The sequence below is a fragment of the Rhineura floridana genome, chromosome 3 (genome assembly GCF_030035675.1).
Source record: "Rhineura floridana isolate rRhiFlo1 chromosome 3, rRhiFlo1.hap2, whole genome shotgun sequence".
Classification (NCBI taxonomy): Eukaryota; Metazoa; Chordata; class Lepidosauria; order Squamata; family Rhineuridae; genus Rhineura; species Rhineura floridana.
The window spans coordinates 113,059,131-113,085,600 of record NC_084482.1 but is presented as its reverse complement, the minus strand read 5'-3'; the positions used below and the strand labels follow the sequence as shown (position 1 = coordinate 113,085,600).

General features: G+C 42.0%; 1 protein-coding gene across 1 annotated transcript in view; it reads left to right on the top strand.

Annotated features, from left to right (window-relative positions):
* The window catches only part of FAT2 (FAT atypical cadherin 2), a 137,732-nt gene that overhangs the window by 72,201 nt on the left and 39,061 nt on the right, over positions 1 to 26,470 (top strand). The window contains exons 7-15 of the mRNA XM_061617424.1: positions 4,567 to 4,706; positions 7,960 to 8,235; positions 9,397 to 9,607; positions 11,872 to 15,927; positions 18,779 to 18,975; positions 20,453 to 20,606; positions 22,605 to 22,838; positions 24,603 to 24,992; positions 25,416 to 25,630. Of these exons, the coding sequence (XP_061473408.1) occupies positions 4,567 to 4,706; positions 7,960 to 8,235; positions 9,397 to 9,607; positions 11,872 to 15,927; positions 18,779 to 18,975; positions 20,453 to 20,606; positions 22,605 to 22,838; positions 24,603 to 24,992; positions 25,416 to 25,630 (5,873 nt within the window). The remainder of the gene's footprint in view (positions 1 to 4,566; positions 4,707 to 7,959; positions 8,236 to 9,396; positions 9,608 to 11,871; positions 15,928 to 18,778; positions 18,976 to 20,452; positions 20,607 to 22,604; positions 22,839 to 24,602; positions 24,993 to 25,415; positions 25,631 to 26,470) is intronic.

Sequence of the window (26,470 nt, the reverse complement as noted above, 5' to 3'; positions counted from 1 at the left end):
GCATCTGGATTTTTCTCCTCTATATGAAGGTTAATCTCCATGTACAAATGTGCAATGTGCAAAGCAGTCCAGGAGGGATTTTTGTCAGGATTATGGCCTGGGAAACATTCAACAAAATAATCTTGCTTTCAAATAGGATGACATGACTGAAATAAATAATGTTTTTAAGTATTTAAGGTGCCACAAGACTCCTTTGTTGATGACTGAAATTAGCAGTCCTCCCCCCAATGAAATATTCCATTTTTCACACAACACAGAACAAGCAAGGAGTTCATCCTCTCTCTTTTCTGTTATGGCCATCTGGGGTGGAGCAAAGAGCCTTAGCTCACACTGGGAGTGTGGTCTATATCTTCACCTGTTCAGGTCCATTTGGTTTGCCCAGAAAAGGATGACTTTCCCTAGCATTATAGCAAAGGACATTGCAGGTTCACATACAGAGGTCTGGCCTTGAGTTCCAAGCCAGAAGCTTTCCTCAGTGCCTCAGTGCTACAACATCCTTCCATTCCACTTGTCTGCTGAAGCGATTCATAATGCCAATCAGGCAGTGTCCTTACCTGTCAGCTCAAATAGTTGCACATTCATTTTCTTCCAGACATTGTCTCACCCTGTCCGTCAGCCCTTCCCTTTTTGTTCCTTTTTCTATAAAGGCCCCTACTTTGTTTCTTCCCATATTTCAGTCTCTGTCTGGCTCTGATTTTTGTCCTTGGTTCATCCTAAATCATTGCAGTAGAACCAAACACCGTTTTCCCCACCTGGAGATATTTTCCCTGTTACACAAACCAAAGATTCTTCCCTGCGTTAATGGTTCTATAGTTATATGAATTGCTATTGTGGAATATACTTTTGTGAGTGTAATAGGCGCTAACTGATTATTACCTATGAGATCACTGATGACCAGCAATGCTTCACCCTGTCACCTTGTGCCATTTTCTGTACTTATTGTGTTTAATTTGAAACATCATCTTTACACTTTACTACTTTCTCCAGTGTTACCAAGTCACATGGCTATACTAGGAGGGCTACATTCCCAGTCCATATATTATTGCTTCAGCTTTTCAGAAAGTCAGGAATAGCATCTTAATGTTTCCTTTGTTACCTGTAGCTAAGAATGGGGCAGATTCAGTTTACATTTAAAGCTGAATCTAAAGAATTCACACTTTCCAAAATGATATGAGAACTGAAACACAGCCGTTCTTCAAAATTCGCACTTACCCAAATTTTACAGAGCAGTGCAGTCCTCCATCCAAATAATATTTACACAAATGCATCTATTAGAAGAAAGCTGTGCATAAAAATGACTATATTAGGGAAAATAACATACAAAATGTGCTGTATTAGAAGAAATTGCTTGCAAAATGTGTATGTTAGTTAAAACTGCATACAAAAATGTGTTAGGAGAAATTTACTCTAAAATGCAAAATTTTCATGAGGATTTTTTTTAAAAAAAATTGCAAATTGCTGCAGAATTGTGGAGAACTGAATTTATTTATTTGTTTGTTTGTTTGTTTATTTATTTATTTATTGGATTTATATTCTGCCCTTCCTCCCAGTAGGAGTCCAGGGTGGCAAATAGATGCACTAAAAACACTCTGACACCTCATAAAAACAGACTTTAAAATATATTACAACAAAAAATATTTAACAACATGCTTGTTAAAAACATATTAAAACAAAACATCTTTAAAAACATCATTTTAAAAAAAAGTTTTTAAAATATCTTAAAAAGCAATTCCAGCACAGACGCAGACTGGGATAAGGTTTCAACTTAAAAGCCTTTTTGAAAGAGGAAGGTCTTCAGTAGGCACCGAAAAGATAACAGAGATGGCACCTGTCTAATATTCAAGGGGAGGGAATTCCAAAGGGTAGATGCCACTACACTAAAGGTCCGCTTCCAATGTTGTACGGAACGGACCTCCTGATAATGAGAAACTGAGGGGACCAAAATGAACGAAGTCTCCATCCCTTCCTGTAGCTTCTGCATCCCTTCTCTCCAATGTGAAACACAGAAAGAACCTACAACTGCCTTGAAACTGGTTTCTCTGAAGAAACCTGGGAATTGTAAATTTGGTCAGGATATTGAGAATTATTCGTTAGAGATCTTGTAGTCTCACCTACAATTCTTGGAGTTCTTGGATGGCCATAGTTACTGTCTTTCCTGCATCAAGGCTGTCCTCCACCCCATGGCACAGTAGACCCTGGTGACCCTTTCTCAAAGTCTCCCCAAAGGCAGTTTCCCTTTTCTCAGTTGCAAATGTTGGTAGAGATATTTGTCAGGACTATGGCATGGACTATCACTACTGTTCTGATCATGATCCCTGCCCCATCCCACACAATATGCCTACAATTTAAGGGGGGAAAGGTAAAAGAAATGGAAGAGGTAATATGACAGGGTTGATTTCTAGAAAAGAGGGACAGATCATAGAGCAGGATATAGTTATAGCAAACTATACAGGCCCTGTGTGGCAGAAAAAGCCATGAAATAGCTGTGTGATGAGTCATCTCCCCTGGGGAAATGGTGCAGATGTTCCATTGTGTTCAAAAGTTGGATTTTTGTTTCATTTTATTAATTATATGACATCAAATACAGAACAATAAACCCCCTTCCCCACCCTTGGGTCATCAACTACATGCATCAGTCTTTTTATACATGAAGAAAAAGAATCTTGCAAAATACATGAAGCAAGTATGACTAACTGCTTACCCCATAAATGCAAGAACATATTGGACAAATGTATCTTATGCCTGTTTGTATTGAAACCGTCTATAAGAGGACTCCACGTAACATCATAGTCAAATGCCTCTGCTGTCCCTTTAGCAAGCTTTATATTGAAAGTCATTTTCTCAGCTAAAGAGATATTCCAATTGGAAAGCCAATTTTCAAAAAACACTTTATCTGCTAACTTCCTTACAGTTTCCATGCATGCAGGCAACACCATATAAGAAATAACAGATTTGCTTCCTAATCTTCATTAGCCCCTTCCCAAATATTAAGATGGGCCAATTGTGGGTATAACTGTAAATCTTGCTTCGTGCCAACTCCTATTTCATGAAATATCATCTTCTAATATACAGAAACATTAGGGCATTCCCAACACATATGAATAAAAGATCCCCTTTCCCTTATGCCTTCCAGCAGTGGCCGCTCATTGACTTAATAAAACATGCTAAACGTAATGGGGTCCAATACCACCTATGAATCCATTTCAGAGAATTTTCCTTAGCTGCTGCAGAAATGGATTTAATTGGCTGCTTCTCCCACAAACGCCCCCATGCACTTTCTGATATGGTTTGTTTAGTATCCTGCTCCTACATCTGTCTCAATACCACACAAAAAAAGTTGGATTTTCTAAGCTTGGGGATGGTGTGGGGGATGGGAGATGGAAGCTGAAGGGGACAAAACTTGAAGGAGGATGTTTTGCTGATGGCTTCCTGCAGATGTCAGTGAACACAGGGTGGCTATTCCACAGTGAAATGTCTTGTGTGGAAGCAGCCTTGGATAAGCTCTCTGGCTTAGAGTATAGTCACACAAAGAGATCTCTCTAAGGAACCTTGCTTGGAGTGTAGCCTAATATTGTAGACAGGCTTGTACAACTTGTGGCTCTAGAAGCTGAAAGCAGCCTGCCCAACTTGTACTGTAGCCTGCCAAGTAACACTCCAATTTTGCAGACCCCACTGGGTCACCATAGTTTGTGGTGTGCTGCATTTAACTTGGCAGGCCACAGGTTGTGCAAGTCTATGCCGGAATGACTGGCTTCTGATCACCATTCATCTGCTGTGCAGCCTGCTCTTTAGCTTTATTCTGTCCCTGTGAATGGATTGTTGGAGAATAAAGGTGTCTTGCTGATTTCCATCCTCAGATGCTAAATGTGCAGTTTTAAGTCCATATCCCACTGTAAGTAATGGTGGGGAAATGAACAAGAGCTCCCAAGTGCCTTCCAAAACACATTGGTCAGTTTCTCAGGTGCTGTGAACCAGCTTACTCCTATTACAAAATTTCACATATGTTTGCCATTGCCCAGGACTCCTCCATGGATCAAGGCAAGTCTCAACAGAGCTATGAGAGAGAGGGGAACTGGTTTACACATCGCACTCTGAAGTGAAGCCAACAAATTTACTCTCCACTGCCAAATTACCCTGCTATTCCTTCTTTTCAGCAGAACATGCTCTTCTCTATCCCACTGGTTGATTTCAGCTCCCTCCCTTCACCTTGAATGTCACTGCAACAACAAAGTAGGCCTTTCACAGAGATTTCCCATCCACTTTTTGCTAGCCTGCAACCTCCATCTAGATATATTTCATTTGTTACAAATGCTGCCATCTGCAAGGATTACCCCCTTCTGCCCCCTTCCTGGGAGACAGTGGTATTCAAACATCAGGCCTTCTCCATCATAGTTCCTATCAGTCCCTGACATCTCCTGGCAGGGCTGGGAGAAAACCCTATCTGAAAACCTGGAGAGCTGCTGCCAGTCAGTGTTGACAATACTGACCTGGATGGACCAGTGGTCTGATTCAATATAAGGTAGCTTCCTATGTTCCTATCTACTTAAGTTATCTCTCTCTTCTAAGGTGGTGATGATGAAATGGATTTTGACATTGAGAAGAGCACTGGCAGCATTGTTATTGCAAAAACCCTGGATGCAAAGAAAAGATCAAACTACAACCTCACAGTAGAGGTCACTGGTGGATCGAGCATCATTTGGACACAGGTGAGCATCTACAAAGCCCTATTCTCCAAACTCTTCTGTAATCTATGGGGAGCTTGAATAAAAACTAGAAAGGGCTATGCATGCGCAAATAAAGCACTCTCAAAAGTTTATTTTGCACAAATACTGAAAATCTCTCTCTCTCTCTCATATATATATATATATATATATATGTATATATATATATATATATATATATGTATATATATATATATATATATATGTATGTGTATATATATATATATATATGTGTGTATATATATATATATATATATATATATATATATATATATATATATATATATATATATATATATATATATATATAAGATTGGGGGATAAGGTGCTATCAGGGCACCAACTTTGCCCTATGTAGATTGCCTGCAACAAAGTGTTTAATGCAAGTACACTTGGGGGACGACCCAAGCTCAATACTCAAACTTCTTCATCCTTTGGTCAGTTGGAGTCTCAAATGTCTTATTTTAGGCAGCACCTCAAAGAATAAACAAGAGAACACTGTTAACAAAGGTGTCACTCTTTCTTAAATAGCTTCCTCAGCAGATCCTGCCGTACTCTAGTATTTGAAGATTCAGGAGCCCAGCATGCATGAAATGCTAAGCCAAGCAATGGCTTAATATGAATGAGCAAATGTGCAGGCTCCCAGAGAGGAAATTGTGGCTACTTTGCTCCTCCCTGGTCGCTTGTGCTACTGCATGGAGCTGACCTTAAGACATGGTTTGACTTAGTGTGTCATCCGAAGCTGGACTCGTGGTTTAGCTCTCTTCGGACAGACCACAAGCTATAACCAAGTTTTCTCCTATGGTTTTCAGCTAAGCCACATGTTAAGCCAAACCATGGCTTAACTCATTGTAGCTTAGCAGCAAAATGACTGGGGAGAAGCAAAGAGACTATGATCTTTTCTCCTGCACCTGCATGTCTGCTTGATGGGAATAACTCTGAATCTAATGCAGTTGTCTGTTGCACATAACTGGCATGATTTATAAGGCCTATTGGTAAAACCAAGAGAAAGGTGAGGAATAGAAATTGTTCCTTGTTCCACCAATCCACCTCTTTCCTTCATACATGTTCATGCAAGATCCTAAGACACAGCTAAACTGCATTGAAACTGGTTTTGCTACCATAGCCTCTCTGAAAAAAAATGGGAATTGTAAATTTTGTCAAGGTACTGAGAATGATTTGCTAGAGATCTGTAGTCTCATCCAAGAGCGGCAATTCAAGGGCTCCTGGTGGGTAGCCATGACAGCTAATGAGTTCAAAATAACCAGATATTTATAGCGTAGACATGTTTTGTCTCCATCAGGTAGGCAGCCTCATCTTTCACTTCTGCTAACAAGTTCATATATAGAGGTTTACCTAGAAAAACAACCTTTACAATAGGGATCTAATCTGATCATTGCTTTACTAATACCCATTAAATTTATGTATAACATGGGAAATTGTGGGAAGCAGATTCTGAGGCTGCTGACCCAGTAGCAGGTCAATGCAATTTCCAATGTCTTTAGAACATTATTCTGTCATTGAGAGTCATCCTCTCACACCTTGGCTGACATGGAATCCCGGCCTCTAGGAACTTTTTTCTCTGTTTACTTTGGCAGTGACAATCACTGCTGGATATGTTGGTGAACCTGCTCTTGCAAAATCTGCTCTTGCAAAATCATGGAAAGTTGAATTTCATTGAAGAAAGCTAGCAGGCTGTCTCTTTCCAAGATGCGGTTGTGCGATGAAAAGCAATCGGATCAAATAGAAGGAAACTGCCAAATTCTCTTTGCAACATTTGACAGCAAGCTTAGGGAAGGGTGTATTTTTCCTGTTACGCATGCAAGCTCTTGTAAATCTGTTTCCCTGCTGCTTCTGATATATGTACGCTTCCCACATTACATACTTATATTTATTCAATTAGTTTCCTAGAATGGAATCAACAGAAGTGGAGCTGCACCAGATATTCTGTAATTTTGATGCTTGTTCAAAAGTAACATATCCAATGCAGCCAAACCAGTTATTGCCAAACATTTGTGGGAAGCTGCCTTATACTGAGTCAGACCCATTGGTCCATGTAGCTCTGTATTGTCTACATTGACTGGCAGCAGCTCTCTGGGGTTTCAAGCAGAGAGTGCCTCTCAGCTCTAACTGAAGATTCTGGGGATTGACTGGGGGACCTTCTTCATGTAAAGCAGATGCTCTACCACTGAGCTACTGCCCTTCCTCTAAGTGTCTCACCCCTTTTGTTCCCCTTTCCCTTCTTCTTGGCCTTACAGTCCTCAGCCTCATTTGCCCACACTTCCATTTAATCTGACTGTCTGGGCCAACCTATGTCATTTCATTTACTAGAGTTTATAGGAACGCAGGAAGTTACCTGATACCCAGTCTTATTCCAAGGTCCATCTAGCTGACTGGCACTGGCTGTCTAGGGTTTCAGACAGCACATTCCCAGCCCTGGAGATGCTGGAGATTGAACCTGGGACCTTCTGCATGCAAAGCAGATGTTCTGCCACTGAGCTATGCTCCTTGCCCCATGAGGCCATCATTTCAGGTATAGTCATCAAATCCAGGCTGGGCACCCAGGTCAGGCCCACCACTGACACTTGCCCTGGGACCTCTTGTAGGCACCACAAGCAGCTGTCTCTGACTGCTATTTTAGTTTCCCACCATACCCCAATGTAGTGTCACTCTGGGACGTTGGGTGGTGTTCTGTGCTACTCCTACTCAGAGCAGACCCATTGAAGTTAATAGACATGGCTAACATAGGTCCACTAATTTCAATGGGTCTGCTCTGAGTAGGATTTAGCTGAATGCCACTCATTGTAGGGAATTAAAACAATGGCTCCAGCCACCTGGTGCTGCTTGGGTCACTGCTATTACCTACTACTGCTGCCAGGTAAACCCACCAGGGCCTACCAATAGCGGAAGGGGGCCACCAAAGACACTTTGCCCAGCATCCCTCAAACCAGCCTCGCATCAAATCACTTACAAAAATTGCACAGATCACTATAGCAATTAGAATGAAATGATAGAAGGCTCATTGGAGCACATGCTTTGGATGTGCATTTAAACAGATGGCAGGGAGCATACATCCAAAGCCTGCTAAAAATAACATGTTGCATGCTTCCAAAGCCACCCTAAGAGAAAAATCACTATAACAGGGTATCCTGTGAAAATTGCTGCACTTCTCTAGGAAATAACCTCAGACCAGACCAGTACAGTCTCTACTACACACTTTCTCTCCACACTCCCACAGGCCTATATCCGTGTGATTGACATTAACCAGCATTGCCCCCAGTTCTTGGAGTACCAGTATGAGGCACGCATTCCAGAAGACACGCCTCCTGGGACAGAAATCGCCTGGGTCAGTGCAACAGACGAGGATGGCGGGAAAGGGCTGATCTACACCCTTCAGAGCAGCGTGGATCCCAGAAGCATGAAGCTCTTTCAGATGGACCCAAGCAGTGGCACACTCATGACTATGGCAGGGCTTGATTCTCAATCCATGTCGCTGCACACCTTGACAGTCATGGTATGCAGGTCACAGAAAAACAACCCACTTTATGTATTTGATTTATATTCCACTCTATCTCATGGGCTCGGAGTGATCTACAGCAGTTTTTCTAAATGTTAATAGCTCCTATAGAGAGACCTGCACTCAGTGTATACTTGTGTGTTGTGTGCAGCTAGGCATGTCACCAGGGTGCAATGAAACACAAAGAGACCATTATGGGTTAACTAAGTCCACAACTGTATATCCTGGGCTGGCAGGGCAAGGGGCAAGGATTTGTCATGGGGCAGCCCACCTGCTGATTGATTTGCCAACTGGTGGGGCCACCAGGTGGGAGTTGGCAAGCTCTTCAGGACAATCACGGTGTGGCCTGCTCTAGTGGGCCCAGCAGGCAACCTGGGTATGTGGCCAGTCCCCCTTCCCTGCTGAGGTAGGGCTGAGGCCTTGAAGCACCACCCCCAAAACCCCTTTTAGGAGGTCCCCTCATAAGCTACAGATCCTGCCCAATTCCCTCTCCACCAAAGTTGTGGCAGTAAATAATACATAAAATATGTATAACATACGCAAACATACACTCTTACTATGAGAAGGAGAAAAACCTCACAGTCATGGACCAATTGTGACTGGGAGTAAAATTCCATTCTGGCTCTGTCAAACAGTGACTAACGGACATCCACAGTCAGAGTTCAGAAACAGAGGGAGGGAGTGTGGGGAAGTCAGTGTTGGCACCGACTGCCAAAGCTGCGGGCTCTTATTTATAGCCCAGGCCTAGACTAAAGGGAGCAGGTCTTCCCTCTGGTCTGCACCCAAGCCTTGTCCCTAGTAGCTGAACCAAGCCTCTCATTGTGTCCCGGGACTGAACTCAACTTGGACACGGGGAGACAACAGAAGCCACGTCTGCTCTGGCAGTGGCCGGCCCACTGTGTAATGGCAGTGAGCCAGGAGCTGATGCACATGCAGGTGAAGAGCCTTTTTCTGTTGCCGTCATAGGCAGTTACTCCTTTGAATCAGGGGACTGAGTTGCAGCTCATGGATTCATCCAAACGAATAAGAGTGGCAATGACATCAAGTCCATGTTGACCTTTTCCCCCAGGTCCACTTGGCATTCTGGAAAGTGTCATATAGTAATGACCTCTCTTCTCTAAGATCAGCATTCACATGTTCACCCATTCTGCCACTCAGGTGCGAGACCAGGAAGTCCCAATCAAGCGAGACTTTGCTAGAGTTGTCATCCACATAGAGGATTGCAACAGCCATCCGCCCCAGTTCACCAGCCTCCATTATAAAGCAGACGTTCCTGACGCAGTCCCAATAGGCACGGAGGTTGTGCAAGTCCGGGCCCTGGATCAAGACCAAGGAGTTAATGCTGAAATCCACTACTGCCTTGAGGCAGGTAAGGGACTTGAGCTAGTTATAGCTGGCTATGAACATGATTTTTCTCTGAATAATGAGTGCAATGCCATGTGTTCGCTAAATATGGTATTTTCCAATATGCTGTAAATAGGAATAGGAAAATTACATGAAATGGAGTGCACTGGTGTAGTAACTGCCTTATATAGAGTCAGACCATTGGTCCATCTAGCTCAGTATTGTTCATGTCAACTGGGAGCAGCTGTCCAGGATTTCAGAAAGAGTTCTCTCCCAGCACTATCTGGAGATGACAGGGACTGAACCTTGGACCTTCTGCATATAAGGCAGATGCTCTACCACTGAGCCAAGGCTCTTCCCTGAATGTCCTACTTATGCATATAAATGTACTGTGTTGTGAAAACAAAATGCTGGACGACATGGGCCTTTATCCTGATTCAGCAGGCTCTTCCTATGTCTTTCCTCACCCTTGTGAACTGAAGACAGTGCCCCTGGGTCCCCCAAATAGAACCACAGGCTTCAAATGCATTGGCCATTTTTTCCTTAACATGAGTTTGCCGGGCCAGCATTGAGGGTTGGTGTAGTTGGCATCTGCCATGAGGGCTCAGACTCCAGCAGGGGGCCCTCCGTCAAGAGCTCCCACGGACCTGCTCCTTCTCTACACCATTGCAACCTGCTTGTTTACCTGCCTCTCACTCTGGCCCAAACAATGGCCAAGAAAGAGAAGCAGTAGATGCTGCTGTCTGCATGGAAATGGCCATAGCTCAGTGGTAGAGCATCTGCTTTGCATGCAAGAGGTCCCAGGTTCAAAACCTGATATCTCCATGTAGGGCTGGGAGAGAACCCTGACTGAAACACTAGAAGCTGCTGCCAGTCAGTGTAGGAAGTATCAAGCTAGGTGAGCCAATGATCTAACACAGTATAAGGCAGCTTCTTATTTCCTGCTTGCTCATTAGTAGCAGTGATGAGGAAGAAGAGTAGCAACAGCAGCAGCTGGTGATATGGTCAGCCCTCTGAAAACTGGAGCCAGGCACTGCCAGTTCATGTTCATCTTGTAGCACAGGCTTATCTACAGCAGCTGAGAAGCATCGTGAACAACCACTTATTCCCACGTATGCTTTCTCCCAGTTGTGTCTGTGCTGGAATTGCTTTTTAAGATGTTTTTAAAGTTTTTCTTTAAAGATGTTTTGTTTTAATATGTTTTAAAGTATTTTGTTCTTAGGATGTTCTAAAGTGCTTTTGGTGTTTTTGTTTGCCACCCTGGGCTCCTTCTGGGAGGAAGGGCGGGATATAAATTAAATAAATAAACGTAGAGTATTCTGCCACCTGGTATTTGTAACGCAGTGTATACAAAATGTTATCTTTTTCCCAGTGCATCTGCTAGCAGCATCTTTCATTCTGTGAGGCATTTCTCCAGGCTACCCCCAGTGGCAACAATACTAAAGACAATTGTAAAGGGATTTTTCCTTTGCATTGGTTTGCTTAGCAATCGCAGTCAGTACAGCACCGTATTTTATTTATTCTGTCATCACCGTTGTAACATGTGGGAAGGTCATAAAATGTTCAGCAAATCAATTTCGCTCTGCTCATTCTGGATATAAGTGGTATCTTAAAACAAGAAAATAAAAAGGCCACCCTGTTTAGCCAATGGATTGAACAAATCCCAGCAGCAATTTTTCTACGAGCATTTTTCTTCTTTGAGTTCAGGCCATTGGCTCCTACAGTGCAATGTAAACATACTTTCTTCCATATCAGTTTTCGCTGCCTCACAACTTCAAACTATCAGAGCTTAACTACAGCAGGAAAGTCTGTTAACTTTTTTAGTTGATCCATGGCTGATACAGTTTCACATTACTTAATCTCTTTAAACGAAGTGCAGCCTGCCAGTGAAGGGAAAGTTACTCACCTCCTATACCCTTTTGAACAGAATTATTTGTCCCAAAAGCTGCAATCCTTTTTCAAAAAAAAGTGTCACTAAAAATCAGTGACTTACTTCCAAGTAAAATAGATCAGAATCTGCCATTAGCCCTTTTGCTTTGCCTGTTGTCCGTTACAAAGGCTGTTATATTAGGAATATATGGTACTATCTTTGGAGCACAAGCCCCGGAGACTAAATTGAGTCATTGCTGTTTTATCAACAACTGGTTTAAGAACTATTAGTTCCCAGTAAATGAAATGGGTACTTTTTAGTATATCAGGCCAGGCAGGTAGATGGAAACCAATAAGCATAATGTCGGTTTAAAAGTGTTTTTGTTGTCTTCATTTTAGTTTTTCTTTCTTCATTTTCAGGGAACAATGGGGACTTCTTCACTATCGACAAGTTCTCTGGAATTATTACAGTTTCTCAGAAGCTGGATCGGTCCAAGCAAGAGAGATTTGTTCTCACTGTAAAAGCAGAAGATCAAGGGTTTCCACAGTTGAAGGACTCAGTGACTGTGAACATTTTTATGAAGCCCTCTGATGGCACACCTCCACAATTTTCAGAGAAGGAATATATTATAGAGATCAGTGAATCTGCTGTCGTCGGCTCACCAGTTGTCCTCGTTTCAGCCACAAGCCTTACATCTGTTACATATGAAGTAAAAGAAGGACATAAGGATGGTTTATTTTCAATCAATTATCAATCTGGCCTTATTTCTACACAAAGGAACCTGGATTTTGAGCAGGCTTCATCTTATCAGCTGAAAGTCCGTGCCACCAACATGGCAGGAGCATTTACAGATGTTCCAGTGTTTGTTTTTGTCATAGATGAGAATGACAATGTGCCTATCTTTGATAAGCCTTTCTTTGTCGGCTGGATCAATGAGAATGTTCCATTGGGTAGTATGGTTATGGATAAGAGCAATGCCCCACTCGTGATTCATGCATCGGATGCTGATGGAGATTCTAATGCCTTGCTGGTCTATGAAATTTTGCAGCCAGAGGCACTAGATTTTTTCAAAATAGATCCAAGCATGGGCACTCTTACTACTAGTGCTAATATTGATTACGAGCTTATCCCAGTTTTCCACTTCAGTGTTCATGTGCGTGACAGTGGGAACCCTGCTTTATTTGCTTCCAAACCCACTGAAGTCACCATTTATATCAGAGATATAAATGATTGCCCTCCAGTATTTACAAAAAATAATTATGAACTTTCTGCAGGGCTTCCTGCCCATCAAGGTATGGAGATTTATACAGTACATGCAGATGATGTGGACTCGGAGATAACCTACAATATAGTCAAAGGGAATCCTGACCATGCTTTCTACATCCACCCAGCAACTGGCCTTGTCTCTGTGCTGAATGCTACCATCTTGGGACGCTATCATGAACTCACAGTTCAAGCCGGGGATGGTTTATATATGACTAGTGCTTTAGTTAGGATAAATTTTACTGAACCACAAGACAGCACCTTAAAATTTGATCAAGATTTATATATAGCAATAGTGAAGGAAAACACCACAGATATTCAAACTCTGGTTTCTCTTAGTGTCACTGGAAATCAGCTGAATGAACCACTCTTTTACTCCATCATAAATGGCACAGAGAGGTTCAAGATGATCCAGTCTTCAGGAGTGCTACAAACTAAGGGTGTGGAATTTGATCGTGAAACTCAAGATTTATATGAGGTTGCAGTGGAAGTAAAAGACATTGGAAATCCGCCAAGGGTGTCTCAAGCAATTGTCAAAATACATGTGGATGATGTTAATGACAATGCACCCCATTTTGAAAATTTGCCTTATTATATAGCCATGCAAGATGGCACTGAGCCAGGCGATGTCATCTTTCAGGTTTCTGCAGCTGACCAGGACCTAGGGAATAATGGAGTCATTTTTTATTCCTTTGTAGAAGACTACAAATATTTCTGGATTGACCCTTACTTAGGGGACATCTCACTCAAGAAACCCCTTGATTATCAAACTTTAAATAAATACACACTACGAGTTATTGCCAGAGATGCTGGTGAGCCTCCATTGTATGCTGAAGAAGAGGTTCTAATCATGGTGAGGGAAAAATCCAATCCTCTCTTCCAAAGCCTCTTCTATACTGTGAAAGTACCTGAAAACATTCCGCTTTACACACCTGTTCTCCACATCCAGGCTCGGAGCCCTGAAGGCTTGCGCTTAATTTACAACATTGTGGAAGAAGGAGCCCTTAAACATTTCAACATTGACTTCAAGACTGGTGTGCTTATGGTCACTAGCCAACTGGACTATGAATCTGACACAAAACATGCTTTTACTGTCAGAGCTACAGACACAGCAGTGGGTGCCTTTTCAGAAGCCATGGTAGAAGTAGAGGTTGAGGATATTAATGACAATTCACCTGTATTTTCTCAGGTGGTTTATACTGGATCTGTCTCTGAAGGCATGCCAGCTCAGACCCCCATTGCACAGCTCTTTGCAACTGACAGAGATTCAGTGCGGAACAAAGTGATTTCATATAAGATCTTGGAGGATCGTTCAGACACATCAACATTCTTTAATGTTGATGCCAGCACAGGTGGAATAACAACAGCTCAGGTTCTAGATTATGAAGCCAACCATGAATTTCATATTAGAGTGAGAGCCACAGATCATGGAATGCCTCCTCTCAGCAGTGAAGCTCTTGTGGTGGTCAGCATATTGGACATCAATGACAACCCACCCAAGTTCAGTCAGCTTCACTATGAGGCTAATGTGAGTGAAATGGTCCCTTGTGGCCACATTGTAATAAAGGTCCAAGCTTTTGACCCTGATAGCAGGGACAACCCTAGACTGGAATACCTGATACTTTCAGGGAATGAGAAAAGACATTTCACCATTGATAGCACTTCTGGAATCATTTCCACACTAAATCGTTGCAAAAAGGAACTGGAATCTTCTTACAATCTCAGGGTCTCTGCATCAGATGGAGTGTTTAAGACTACAGTGCCAGTATACATCAATACTACAAAGGTAAATAAATACAGCCCATCATTTCAGCAGGATGTGTATGAAGCAGTATTAGCTGAAAATGCAAAGGTTGGAACCAAAGTGATTGAATTGTTAGCTATTGACCCAGATGATGGTCCGTATGGCACTGTAGATTATACCATCATTAACAAGCTTGGTCAAGAGAAATTTGCAATAGATGACAAAGGGCACATTGAAACGCTACAGAAGTTAGACAGAGAAAATTCCACGGAGAGGGTTGTTGCTATTAAAATCATGGCCAAAGATGGGGGAGGAAAGGTAGCATTCTGTACTGTCAAAATCATACTCACAGATGAAAATGACAACCCACCACAGTTCAAAGCTTCTGAATTCATCTTATCTATCCAGTCCAATGTGAGCAAAGGGTCACCAGTCATTCAATTACTAGCTTATGATGCTGATGAAGGAGTGAATGCTGATGTCATCTACTCTGTTGATTCAGTGGAGGAGGTTGTTGCAGAGGATGTGATTGAGATTAACACCGCCACTGGAGTTGTTAAGGTCAAAGAGAGTCTCTTTGGGCTAGAAAATAGAACAGTAAACTTTAAAGTCAAAGCTGAAGATGCCAGGCCCCCCCACTGGAATTCTGTTGTTCCAGTGAATCTTCAAGTCGTTCCGAAGGAGGTGTCTTTGCCAAGGTTTTCTGAGCCACAGTACACCTTCTCAGCATCTGAAGACCTCCCAGAGGGATCAGAAATAGGATCAGTTAGAGCTGCGGCAGAGGACCCCATCGTCTACAGTCTGGTGAAAGGAACCACTGCTGAGAGCAACAAAGAGGGGATATTTGCTTTGGATAAACAAACAGGTGCCTTGACTATCCAGAAGGCAATGGATCATGAGAAGATGAAATGGTACCAAGTTGATGTTTTGGCTCACTGCTCACACGAAGATACTGACTTGGTCTCTTTGGTGTCCATAAACATCCATGTAAAAGATGTCAATGACAACAAGCCTATTTTTGAGGCTGATCCCTACAGGGCCTTTGTAATGGAGAACATGCCACCAGGAACCACTGTGATTCAGGTCACTGCCAACGATCAGGATTCTGGAACTGATGGGCAAGTGAGCTATAGCTTAGGATCAGAACCAAGCAACATCAGAGAGCTCTTCACTATTGACAGTGAAAGTGGCTGGATCATGACTCTTAAAGAGCTAGACTGTGAGGTTCAAGAAACCTACCAGTTTTTTGTTGTGGCATCAGATCATGGCAGGAAAGTCCAGCTTTCTTCTCAAGCCTTAGTGGTGGTCACCATAACTGATGAAAATGACAATGCTCCATACTTCACCTCTCAACTCTACAAAGGGTCAGTGGTTGAAAATACTGATCCTGGTCAAATGATTGCCACTCTTAGAACTATAGACAGTGATATTTCAGAGCAAAACAGACAAGTCACATGTTACATCACTGGTAAGAATCTACCTCTCTTAACATTTTGATAAAGTAGAACAGGATTTCTCTTCTGGTGGGTTTGCTTGACTTTAAGAAGCACCTTATCCTATAATTAGTCTTGCTGAGTGTAGATGATGATATAAAATGAAAGTCATTTTTAACCAAGGGCCACTTAATGCAACATATTTATCAGGAGGTACCGTGGGGTGCATGCATGAAAATTACATGCTAGCATTCCCTGGAAGGACATCTCTTTGATATCTGAGAAGTTGACAGCAATCCTATCCCTGGCCCCTTCCTACGACGCATTATGCTCAGTAGTTATTGTAGGGAAAATCTTTGGTAGAAAATACGCTGTATGAATGAACCGTATGACATTAAATCATCTGAATCATAGTCATAATTACTGCTAGCCAAATATGGCTATGTTCTTATGTATCTACAGTATATCAATTCACAATATGAATTCAGTTCCTGGGAAACATCCAGAAAGTAGGGTAATCAGATGTTCTGTAATCAGAGTCTTCTAACTGGCCCATGGTTATTTCAACGTGATAGATATAAATATGTAGCATTCCCATGATCTTCTAACTTGAACCTCCTGTTTAATTTTTTAGGTTGCTGTTTTAACTTTTTAACCATTTTGCTGTTTTAATGGGCTTGTTTTTGTCATGCCCTAGGGCCACCCCACAGGCGCTAGGTGTATTTCCAGGACCCAACTCCCAACCTAGGGCAATTAATCCCGGCAAATTATTCCCCCTTGCCAAGGTTGAGTAAATCAACACCAACACTGCAAGGTAGGAACTAGGCTGCCACCACCCCTTAATCTGAGTAACCACTCTGAGTCAAGGGAAACCCAGAGCCCAGAAATAGTTCTGCCAGGGATTTCCAAGGGCAAGAGCCAAACAGGCACTCCTCGTCCTGAAGCCCCAAGCAACCCCAAAACACGATAGTCAGTGGTCAGTGACCAAGGTACCGGATTCAGAGCCAAATTTCCCCTCCTGCAAAGAACACACATGCGTAAATAAGAAGTAGCTTTATTTGAACAAAATATAAGTGCAGAATTAATAGCAGCAAAACATTCCTTAAAACCTACACCCAAAAAAGAGGCTTAGGTAAAATAAAAAGGTAAAGGTGTCCCCGCACTTATAGTGCGAGTCGTTTCCGACCCTTAGGGTGACGTCTTGCAATGTTTACTAGGCAGACAGTATATATGGGGTGGGATTGCCAGTTCCTTCCCCGGCCTTTCTTTACCCCCCAGCGTATGCCAGGTACTCATTTTACTGACCACGGATGGATGGAAGGCTGAGTGGACCTCGACCCCTTTTACCGGAGATTCAACTTCCTCCTTCCGTTGGAATTGAACTCCAGCCGTGAGCAGAGCTTCGGCTGCGTTACCGCCGCTTACCACTCTGCGCCACAAACAGAGAATTCAGACACAAACCAAAATAACAAAATAACTAACGTATTCTAGGTAGTCATGCAAGATGGCATTCTAGGTAGTCATTGAAGAGGTAGTCATTGAAAGTCTCATCTCTCCCCAGAGAGGCATAGTTTGGGTAGGGAAAGGCAGTGGAACCCCACTTAGGTAACCACCCATCTAGATGGAACCCAGGGGAACAAAGGCTATAGGTTTCACCTTCTATACTTAAGGAAAAGATCATAGCAACAGACCATACTGTTTTAGCCAATCTGGGGGCTTTCTAATGAGGTAATGCTTCTCGAGGCTTCTCCAGTCTTCGCACCTAACAGGCCCATCCTCCCCCCTGTTCTCAGGCTTTTCTCAGGCCTGTTTGAACTTGGTACCAGGCTGTCATCAGATAAACAGGTGTAGCTTCTCAGGCCTCCTGATTAGCTGCAGCTGAGAAACCGAAACTTGGATTTTTCCACTCACTCAGCGGCCCATCTCTGCACAAGATGAAATCCCCACAATTCCCTGCATCCGAGCCATGTTACATTGAACCATCCTGAACCATTCTGACACATTCATGACAGTTTTGTTGTACATTTTTATTATGGATGTTTATTTTAATGTTTTGATGAAATTAGTTTATTGTGTATTTTGATTAGTGTATTTATATTTTTTGGTAATAGGATAGGTTTTTATACATGTAAACTGTTTAGAAGCCACCTTGGCAATTAAGTGGTATATACATAAACACAAATCAGTAAAATATAGAGGCACACTTCATGCCTCGCCATTTACTCACCACTAATGCCTTTTGTAAGTGAGCAAGGGGATTTGTACATCACACTAACAAGTGACACACGACCCAATTGGCAAGCTGATAATGTGGATTTATACAGAGTCTAGTACATTATTAGACTCTGTCTAATGAGGCTGCTTCTCTCCCTATATGGCCCACTCGCAACTCAACTATAGTTACCATGGGACCACAAAGCTGCCCCAAATAGATTGGAAGTTAATATGACAACTATGAGTTGGTTTTGAAACATGGTACATGATGAAATGGTTACTTCAGCACATATTGTAAACAGCTTGGATCCTGTCAACATATATTGTTAATACAGCAGTTCAATTTTGTGAGTTGGCTCCGAGTCAAGTATGTAGATAAGATCTGCGGGATAGTGTGTTCCTTATCATTGATCCTGGGGCAAACAAATTTTCTACTTCTCCCACAGAACATTTGTACTGAATGAATGGCACTTAGAAGATTCAGGTGGCAATCCTATAAATATTTCCTTCAATACCATAAATAAGTCCCACTGAACTCAGTGGGGTTTACTTCTGAGTAGGCATGCAAAGGATTGCACTGTCAGGGTACCTGTCTCCTTACCTCTCTCACTTAAACTCTTAATATTTCACTTTGTATTATCTTGAATAAATATGCCTTCTCTGCCTTATCAGAAGGGGATGTTCTGGGACAGTTCAGTGTTGCTGAGGTTGATGGAGAATGGAGGATTTTTTCCAAGAAGCTTCTGAACAGGGAAGAAAGAGAGAAATATCTGCTCAGAGTCCTGGTATCTGATGGAAAGTTCCAAGCAGCAACAGAAGTGGAGATTTCAGTCCTTGATGTTAATGATAACAGCCCTGAATGCAAGCAGGTGATTGTGTATGTCTATAAAGCCGTGTCTCCTCATCTACCCCTCCCCCCCAAAAAAAACCACTAGCTGTGTGGCAATTTGGAACCAATCTGAGGAAGCCGTATTGTAGCCTGGGGCAATCACTTGAGTAGTTACATGCCTGCAGTGTTGAGTCACCCCACTCTTGTTTTGGAGGTGCCATGAAATGTGCTGTGGTTTTGTTTCTCTCTTTGCTGATTGAAGCAGCAGGAGGAGACAGTTCAGAAAAGTCCAACATCAGCAAGAATGGAAAACCACAAACAGAGAGGAATTGCACTCTGTAGAAACTATGGCCTCCTTGTGGCTTTGATGGTTCTGGCCATAGAAATCACTATTGCAACTGTGCAGTGTAAGGAACCATAAATGTATAGAGGTGCTCAGAGGGAAATCTAGCCAGGTAGTGGCAATTGACAAGGACATCCATTCAGATCATTTAGATTGCTTGAGTCATTTGGAGCTTTTCTTTTCTCTGCAGTCAGAGGTAGTACTTTTGAACAGCAGAGTGCAATGAAATCTAAAAGATAAGACAATGGGACAAAATCCATGGATCTAGACACATTCCAAGATAGAAATGGGGACTTTTTAGAGAGAAGCATATATGCTCCTAGTGATTCTTCCTTTTGTCGTAGTATTACAAGACATTGACTTACTCCTCTGAAGAACAATAACTAATTTGAATGTAATCAGATATTGTGTAAGTGCTTTATAAGTATTAAATGATGAGAATTCATTGATCTTCTCTAATGAATAGTTGCAGGAGTAGTCTGCAGGGAGGTGCACCACAAAGCACCTGGCCTTGCATCACTGCCACTTACCAGGAGGAAGGGGAGAAGGGCAAGGTGATGAGGAGATTGCTGCTGTGTGGGCACACACAGGCAGAGCACTGATCTCCCTGCTGTCTTGCCCTTCACCTCTCCCTCCTGGTAAGCAGCAGTGACACCGCTGCTAGGAGGCCAGGTGCACGGGGATGCCCCTTCCCATCAACTGCTCCTGAACAGTTGTGCACCTTGGGATTTTGTAACTGTCTCTCTCTGTGGCGTATGGCAGAGGCTCATCTGTGGCTAATTTTATTTATCGTTTCTATATATCATTCTTCTTTTAGAAAGCTTGAAGCATCTTATATAGGGATTCCAGTGGTCTTCCATCCAAGCACTGATCAGGTCCACATTTACTTAGCTTCACCATGGCTATAGGATTACTGTTCCCAGATGCAACATATGGTGGGATGAGTGGATGAGTGGTCTTGGCTTTGGTCACCAAGGTTAGACTAGATGGTCTTTGGTTCCATCTGGTGCTACAATCCTATGATTTTACTGGTGCAAGAAATGACAATTTCATCTCTGTTCCAAATCTCAGCATCTGTTACCAGATCTGGAGTGGGCCACTTCAGTGAGGCATGTTGTACACATAGAATGAAGTCAGCTGCTTCATTTAAAATCATATTTTTCATTCATTCCAGACACCATACAAAGGGAAAGTTTCCGAAGATGCACCTCCAGGGTTTTCTATTTTGAAAGTGTCAGCCACAGATGCTGATGTTGGCAGCAGTGCCCAGATTACTTATAGTCTCCATGGATCTGGTGCTGAGGAGTTCAGAATGGACCCCCATACAGGTAAGAGAGGCATCTTCCTCCACCTCCGTGGCTAACTTTTAAGAAGTATTCTTGGTTTTCATACTCCTTTGCACAGAATATTGTCCCTGTAAACCAGCCTTCCCCAACCTGGTTCCCTCCAGACGTTTTGGACTCCCAACTCCCATCAGCCCCAGCCAACATTTTGAAGCAGGCATTTTGAATGCAGGGATATCCACCACATGTAGAGTAGGTATCTTCCTTAGGCTAAAAACAATGTCAGAAATTATCTAGGTCAACTAAATATTTTTTTAAAAAAGTAGTAGTCATTTTGAAGTGATTTCCTCTACGATTGGTTACTATAGAGCAGGGGTGAGGAGTCTCAACTCCAAGGGCCAAATGAAGCCCTTCAATCCTCCCTATCCAGCTCTCAGGGCTCTCCCTAGGCCACCCCTTGTCCAGGATCTGCTCACTGGCACTGCTCTGCATTCTCCTTGAATGCTTTTACCTGGCTGGAATGTATCCTTGAGTTGTGAGAATGCCTCTTGGTTGCCTGGATGGGGAGCTGTGTGTGTTCAGAAACCTCTGACTTTTGTATGGCTAGAATACAGCCTACTGTACAACGGTAGGAGCCACATCAGCCCACTTGTGCTTCTGGCCCCACTCACCCCAGGCCTGCGGGCTCTGGAAGATTGCTCACAAGGAAATACGGCCCTTGGGCTGAAAAAGGTGTCCCGCCCTTGCTACAGAATAACGTATTTTCTTCAGGCAAATAGTTGCTCAGATTCCTCTGTTCTGTGTCCTTCTACCTATATTTCACCTTCTGAATGCTCCTCCCTTTGCTCCTTTCTTTTAGGGTCAACAGATCATATAGAGGGCTCCTTTTGTTGTTTGTGAATTAGTCACTCTCATTTCCAAAGAGGTTTAGATCCTGTTCACCTCTTTTCGTCTTAAAAGCTACAATTAAAACGGGCTCCTGCTTCTCCCATCTATTCTCCCATATCTTCTCATCATGTCAGATTTTGGGCATTTCTGAAAAGGTCCTTAATTAAGTGAAAACCATTTTCTTTCCAGAAACAAACAACCCACACTGTAAGATTGAAGTTAACATTTTTCATTATGGAAAATCAGTCTTATAGAAGGGATCTCTGTACTAAGTTTAATTGATTTTGTCCCAGCTTAAGATGAGTGGCCTGTTTCAAGATGGGGGTGGGAGTTGCACCTGACTTCTCCATCTAGATTTTCATAAGAATTTTTACAAGCAATTATAATAATTGCTTCTAATGAGAGTCCTATCTCGTCCTGTTCAAGGTTCCAACCAGCACATGACTGATCTATAAAATAATGGTGCTCTAACATGATCCTGAAATGTCCCCTTTTTGACCTTTCTGCTTTTGGAGCATTAACAGCAGAGGATCGGTGATGGACCTCACCTCCACTGCTACAGGAAGGTATCCAGGGCAGACCTCCTTCTCTAAACGTGCACTTCCCTCTCCACTCATTACCTAATTTCTGTTCACTTTTCTCTTGTAAACCATTTTTCTTTTGAAAAAGTTAGGCCTATACAGGTCCTCTTATCACTGCTTTGTAAGACCCCCAATATATTAAAATAGATGGACCTCAATGTATATTATTTCAAAGTATTCTCACATAGCATTAGTCAAGATTTGGACATTTTGCAGAAGATATTTTTTCTTAATAATACAGCATCTAGTGAGGCCTATTACTAAAGAGATTGGTGCATGGTCTGCATAACTATGGGCACCAGGCCAGCGTGAAGCTGCTTACTTAACTTTTCCTGCTCTGCAGAGTTGTCTAACAGCTAACTTATCAGGATGAGATGGGTGTTTTACCTCTTGCACCTGGGACCAGCTCTCTATACATCCTTTTTTCAATTTGCATGTACCCATTTCTTTAAAAATGTTTAGGAAAGCATACATGCTTTATCCACAAAAAGGTGTCTTTGCCATAAAAGGGCCCTGGACCCCACTGAACCTGCACCATATTTCTGTCTTTAATCATTTTTATCATTCCCACAAGGGGAACTGACCACTTCCTCATTACTTGACCGGGAGCTGAAGCCAAAGTACCAGCTTGTTGTCAAGGCAACAGATGGAGGAGGACGTTTTTGCCAGATGGTCATCACTGTGGACCTAGAGGATACGAATGACAATGCTCCAAGGTTCTTTCCCAGTCATTGTGCAGTAGCTGTCTTTGATAACATCACAGTGAAGACACCTGTTGCTGTTGTCTCTGCAAAGGACTCTGATGAAGGTATGTCAAAATGTGGTATTTAATACAGGTTGTATTACAATCCAGAGAGATTTTTTCAACAAATGAATATGAGATACCGCTCAATAGTGGCTCAATTCTGAAAATGTTTGAGTGTTTTCTGGACTCTAGTTTAAGTATGCTATATATATCATATGATAATACATATATATGTATCATATATAACAGCTCATTATCAAACGCTTAATTTGAGGGACCATTGACAGATGTATGTAAATATGACCTGAAAATTAAACACTACTGAAATTTGAGTTTCAAGTTAATGAGAAATGCCTTTAGCAAATCTTTGAAGTCATTTTTAGCATTAAAAGTTTCACACTCTATATTATAAAGAGCAAGAAAATTATATGCTCATACATATTGTATCATGCACAGTAGCAATATATTAAATCGTATCATTTGATATTGTAATATGTTAAACAGTTCCCAGATCTAGGCTAGCTGTATCATATGATAGATCAGTACAGGAATACCCCGCTATATGGACCTTCACTTTACGTACACTCGCTTTTACGGACATACTCCATACTCCATACTTAACGGTGCGTGGGGGTGGAAATAGACGCGATCGCACCACCACAAATCAGCTGGGAGGCGCAATTGTGATTAGCTGAGAGGCGCAGCAGCGCAGCAGCAGAGGCTTTAGCGCGGGGCTTTGAGGCTCCACATGAAGGAGAGGTTAAAAAAGTTTTAAAAGGTAGTGCTTCACTTTAAGGACATTTTCGGTCCCATTGAGTACATTAATGCGAGGTATTCCTGTAATGTGAAATAGTTTATGTATCTAGTCACTAAAGTCCATTAGTTGTTGGAGACTGCTGTCTTTCCACACTCTTTTTGATAACGTTATAATGTCAACTTTGTTTCATAAATTCTCCATAGCCACTCATTTTTATATAGCGTAACATAAATAATTCTGGGCATAACTAGGAAATTGAAAATGAACACAGAATGAATACCTGGAACACTCTCCTTCACATAATTTAACAAATAGGCACATGGATTATACAACATTTCAAGCATATGTTCTTTGGAGTTAATATTTCCAACATTGTCTGGCTTTTAAACATTCCCATCAGAAAAAGAAGCTGTCCCTGTTTGTACTATAACAAAATGAATTGTTGGCCATTTCCAGTGTTCCATCAATTATCAAGTTTCCAAAGAGTCAAATACTACTGTGTGGCTTTATATAATTTTGTCTAAAATCTAAACAAACAGAAAAACCTGATACCTTAGTAAGCAGAAACACCCATACTGCCTATAGAACAGTTTTCTGCAGATCATTTTTCTCATTTTTTATGGAGGATTCAACCCCCAGGGTGATCCAAAGTTATTAAAAAATGACATCATGTGGAAAGATTCCCCTTCTTTTGATTGTAATTATTTCTTCAAAACAAACATTCATCTTAAAATATCATTTACTCCTTGTTTGTGCCATGACAATATTCCTGACCTGCATGTACTTGCGAAATTGAACACTGTAACCTTCCACTCTTGGGTGTATTTTCATCAAATAATAACAAAACACCATCTATAATGTCTATGTAACCATCTAATTTATGTTATTCCCCGTAAGCGATAGCCCCTAGTCCAGGTTAAATCCTGGATCTACAATTATTAAGGCAAGAAATAAGATGCTAGATGCTGGTTTCCCAACATTTTGTCCCCATGTATTAAATAATGATCCAAATAAAATGGTCTTTCTTCTATAATTTTTACCTTTTGTGCATTCCCTCCCCTCCCTCCCAGGTCTTAATGCGGAAGTTGTCTATTCCCTAGCTGAGTCAGCTAATGGCCACTTTTCAATAGAAGAGACAACTGGTGTGATACGCCTGGAGAAGCCTCTAAAGGAATCACAGGTGACTGCACTGGAGCTCATTGTGTGTGCCACGGACAAGGGTTTTCCACGCCCCCTCTCTTCCCTTGCCACTATAACCGTCTCGATAGTGGATCTGAAGGAATATCTGCCCATCTTCCTGGATACAGAATATGTGGTTGTGGTACAGGAAGATGTGGCTCTTGGCACAGAGATTCTGAATATATCCTCATTAACAAGGGACAGTGCACAGGGCACAGAGATCAAGTATGAAATTATGAATGGAAATGATCATGGGAAATTCAGGCTTCATTCAAACACTGGTAAGTGGGCCATTTGCTCAGCACGCAGTCAAAATAATCCAATGTTACTTTTGTTCTTTTGTATCAGGGTTCCTCCTGTCTCTCCTCGGTGCTTCTCTTTCACTCTTCAAAACATGTTCAGTAAGTTTTCCCTTTCCTGCATTTTATTCCTCTGGTCCCTATCAATACAGATCTCATGACAAATCCATCAAGAGGGATGGTTTTATAAAAAAGAGAGAAAAGGAAAAATTAACACTCATTTTTTGTATTTGCTTTCTAATGTTCCTTCTCAAAAATCCACCAGGAAATGTTGGCCACGTTTGATTGAAAATATTGCTTTAGCTGATACATTTTTATTTGCCAGCCATCCCTTTATTTTTGTATGGTTCTCTAAGACCTGTGTTCAAAACATTTCTTATCCTTCTTGTCCCTGTCTGTATGCAGGCATCCTCTATGTTAATGGAAGTCTGGATTTTGAGGTTAGCCATGAATATTACTTGTCTGTTGAGGGAATAAGAAAGGGCTCTGCTTCTCTCAGTGATATCACCATGATTGTCATCAACATCACAGACATAAATGATCATGTGCCAAAGTTCAGCCAAGACCTTTACATTGTTGACATCCGCGAGGATGCTGCTGTTGGTGAAATGGTGCTCACGGTAAGACAGGGCACGAGCCTCCATTACTGCTTTGTCTCTGCTGCTACAGTTTTCTGTTTCATTTGCCTTTGTGGAGTAAAATGCATTGGACAATGCATATGATTATCATTAAAGGATGGGCCTTTGTCCTGGTGTTTAATATTGGATGGTACAGTTGGATGCAGTAAGTGGGAGAAGTGGAAAAAAGCTGTGTGAAAAGAAACTATTAGACGTATTAGCTGATAGCCATCTCCATTCATCATAGTCAGGCCAGGCTACCAGAATCAATAATGGTACAAACATAATCTATTTAAAAGCAGCAGTTAACACACTGGGCTGCTTCGCTCATAATGTGTTTAACAAACCATGAGTTGTCCCACTGACAATCAAACAAGCTATAGCTTGTTTCCCCAGAGTTTGTTTTGTTTTCCAGCTGCTCTTGCCTTGTGCTTTTGTAGCTTGGCAATCCTCTGGGGTAGAGTGGCCAAACATACCATGGATGAGGAATGATGCTGGGTTCACACATACTGCCAAGCCATAGTTTATAGGCCAACCACATACCATGGCATCAGATTGTTCAGGGTTTGGGCACTAAACAAATCATAGTTAAGCCACTGGGCAGCTCTCATGGTTTAATAAACCATGACATAGCATTATATGTGAATCAGGTCACTGAGTTTGTATTAGTGCTCGGCTCAGTCTTCCACACTTTTTAAGTACAATCAGGGCTGGTATGGGCATTGACATTGCACAGATGAAATGGCAACACCTCTGAACAGGACTGTCTATGCCTGCTATTAGTACAATTGCTATTTACTATGAGAAGATATGTGGGTTACAGCCCTTATAATACTAGTGCAG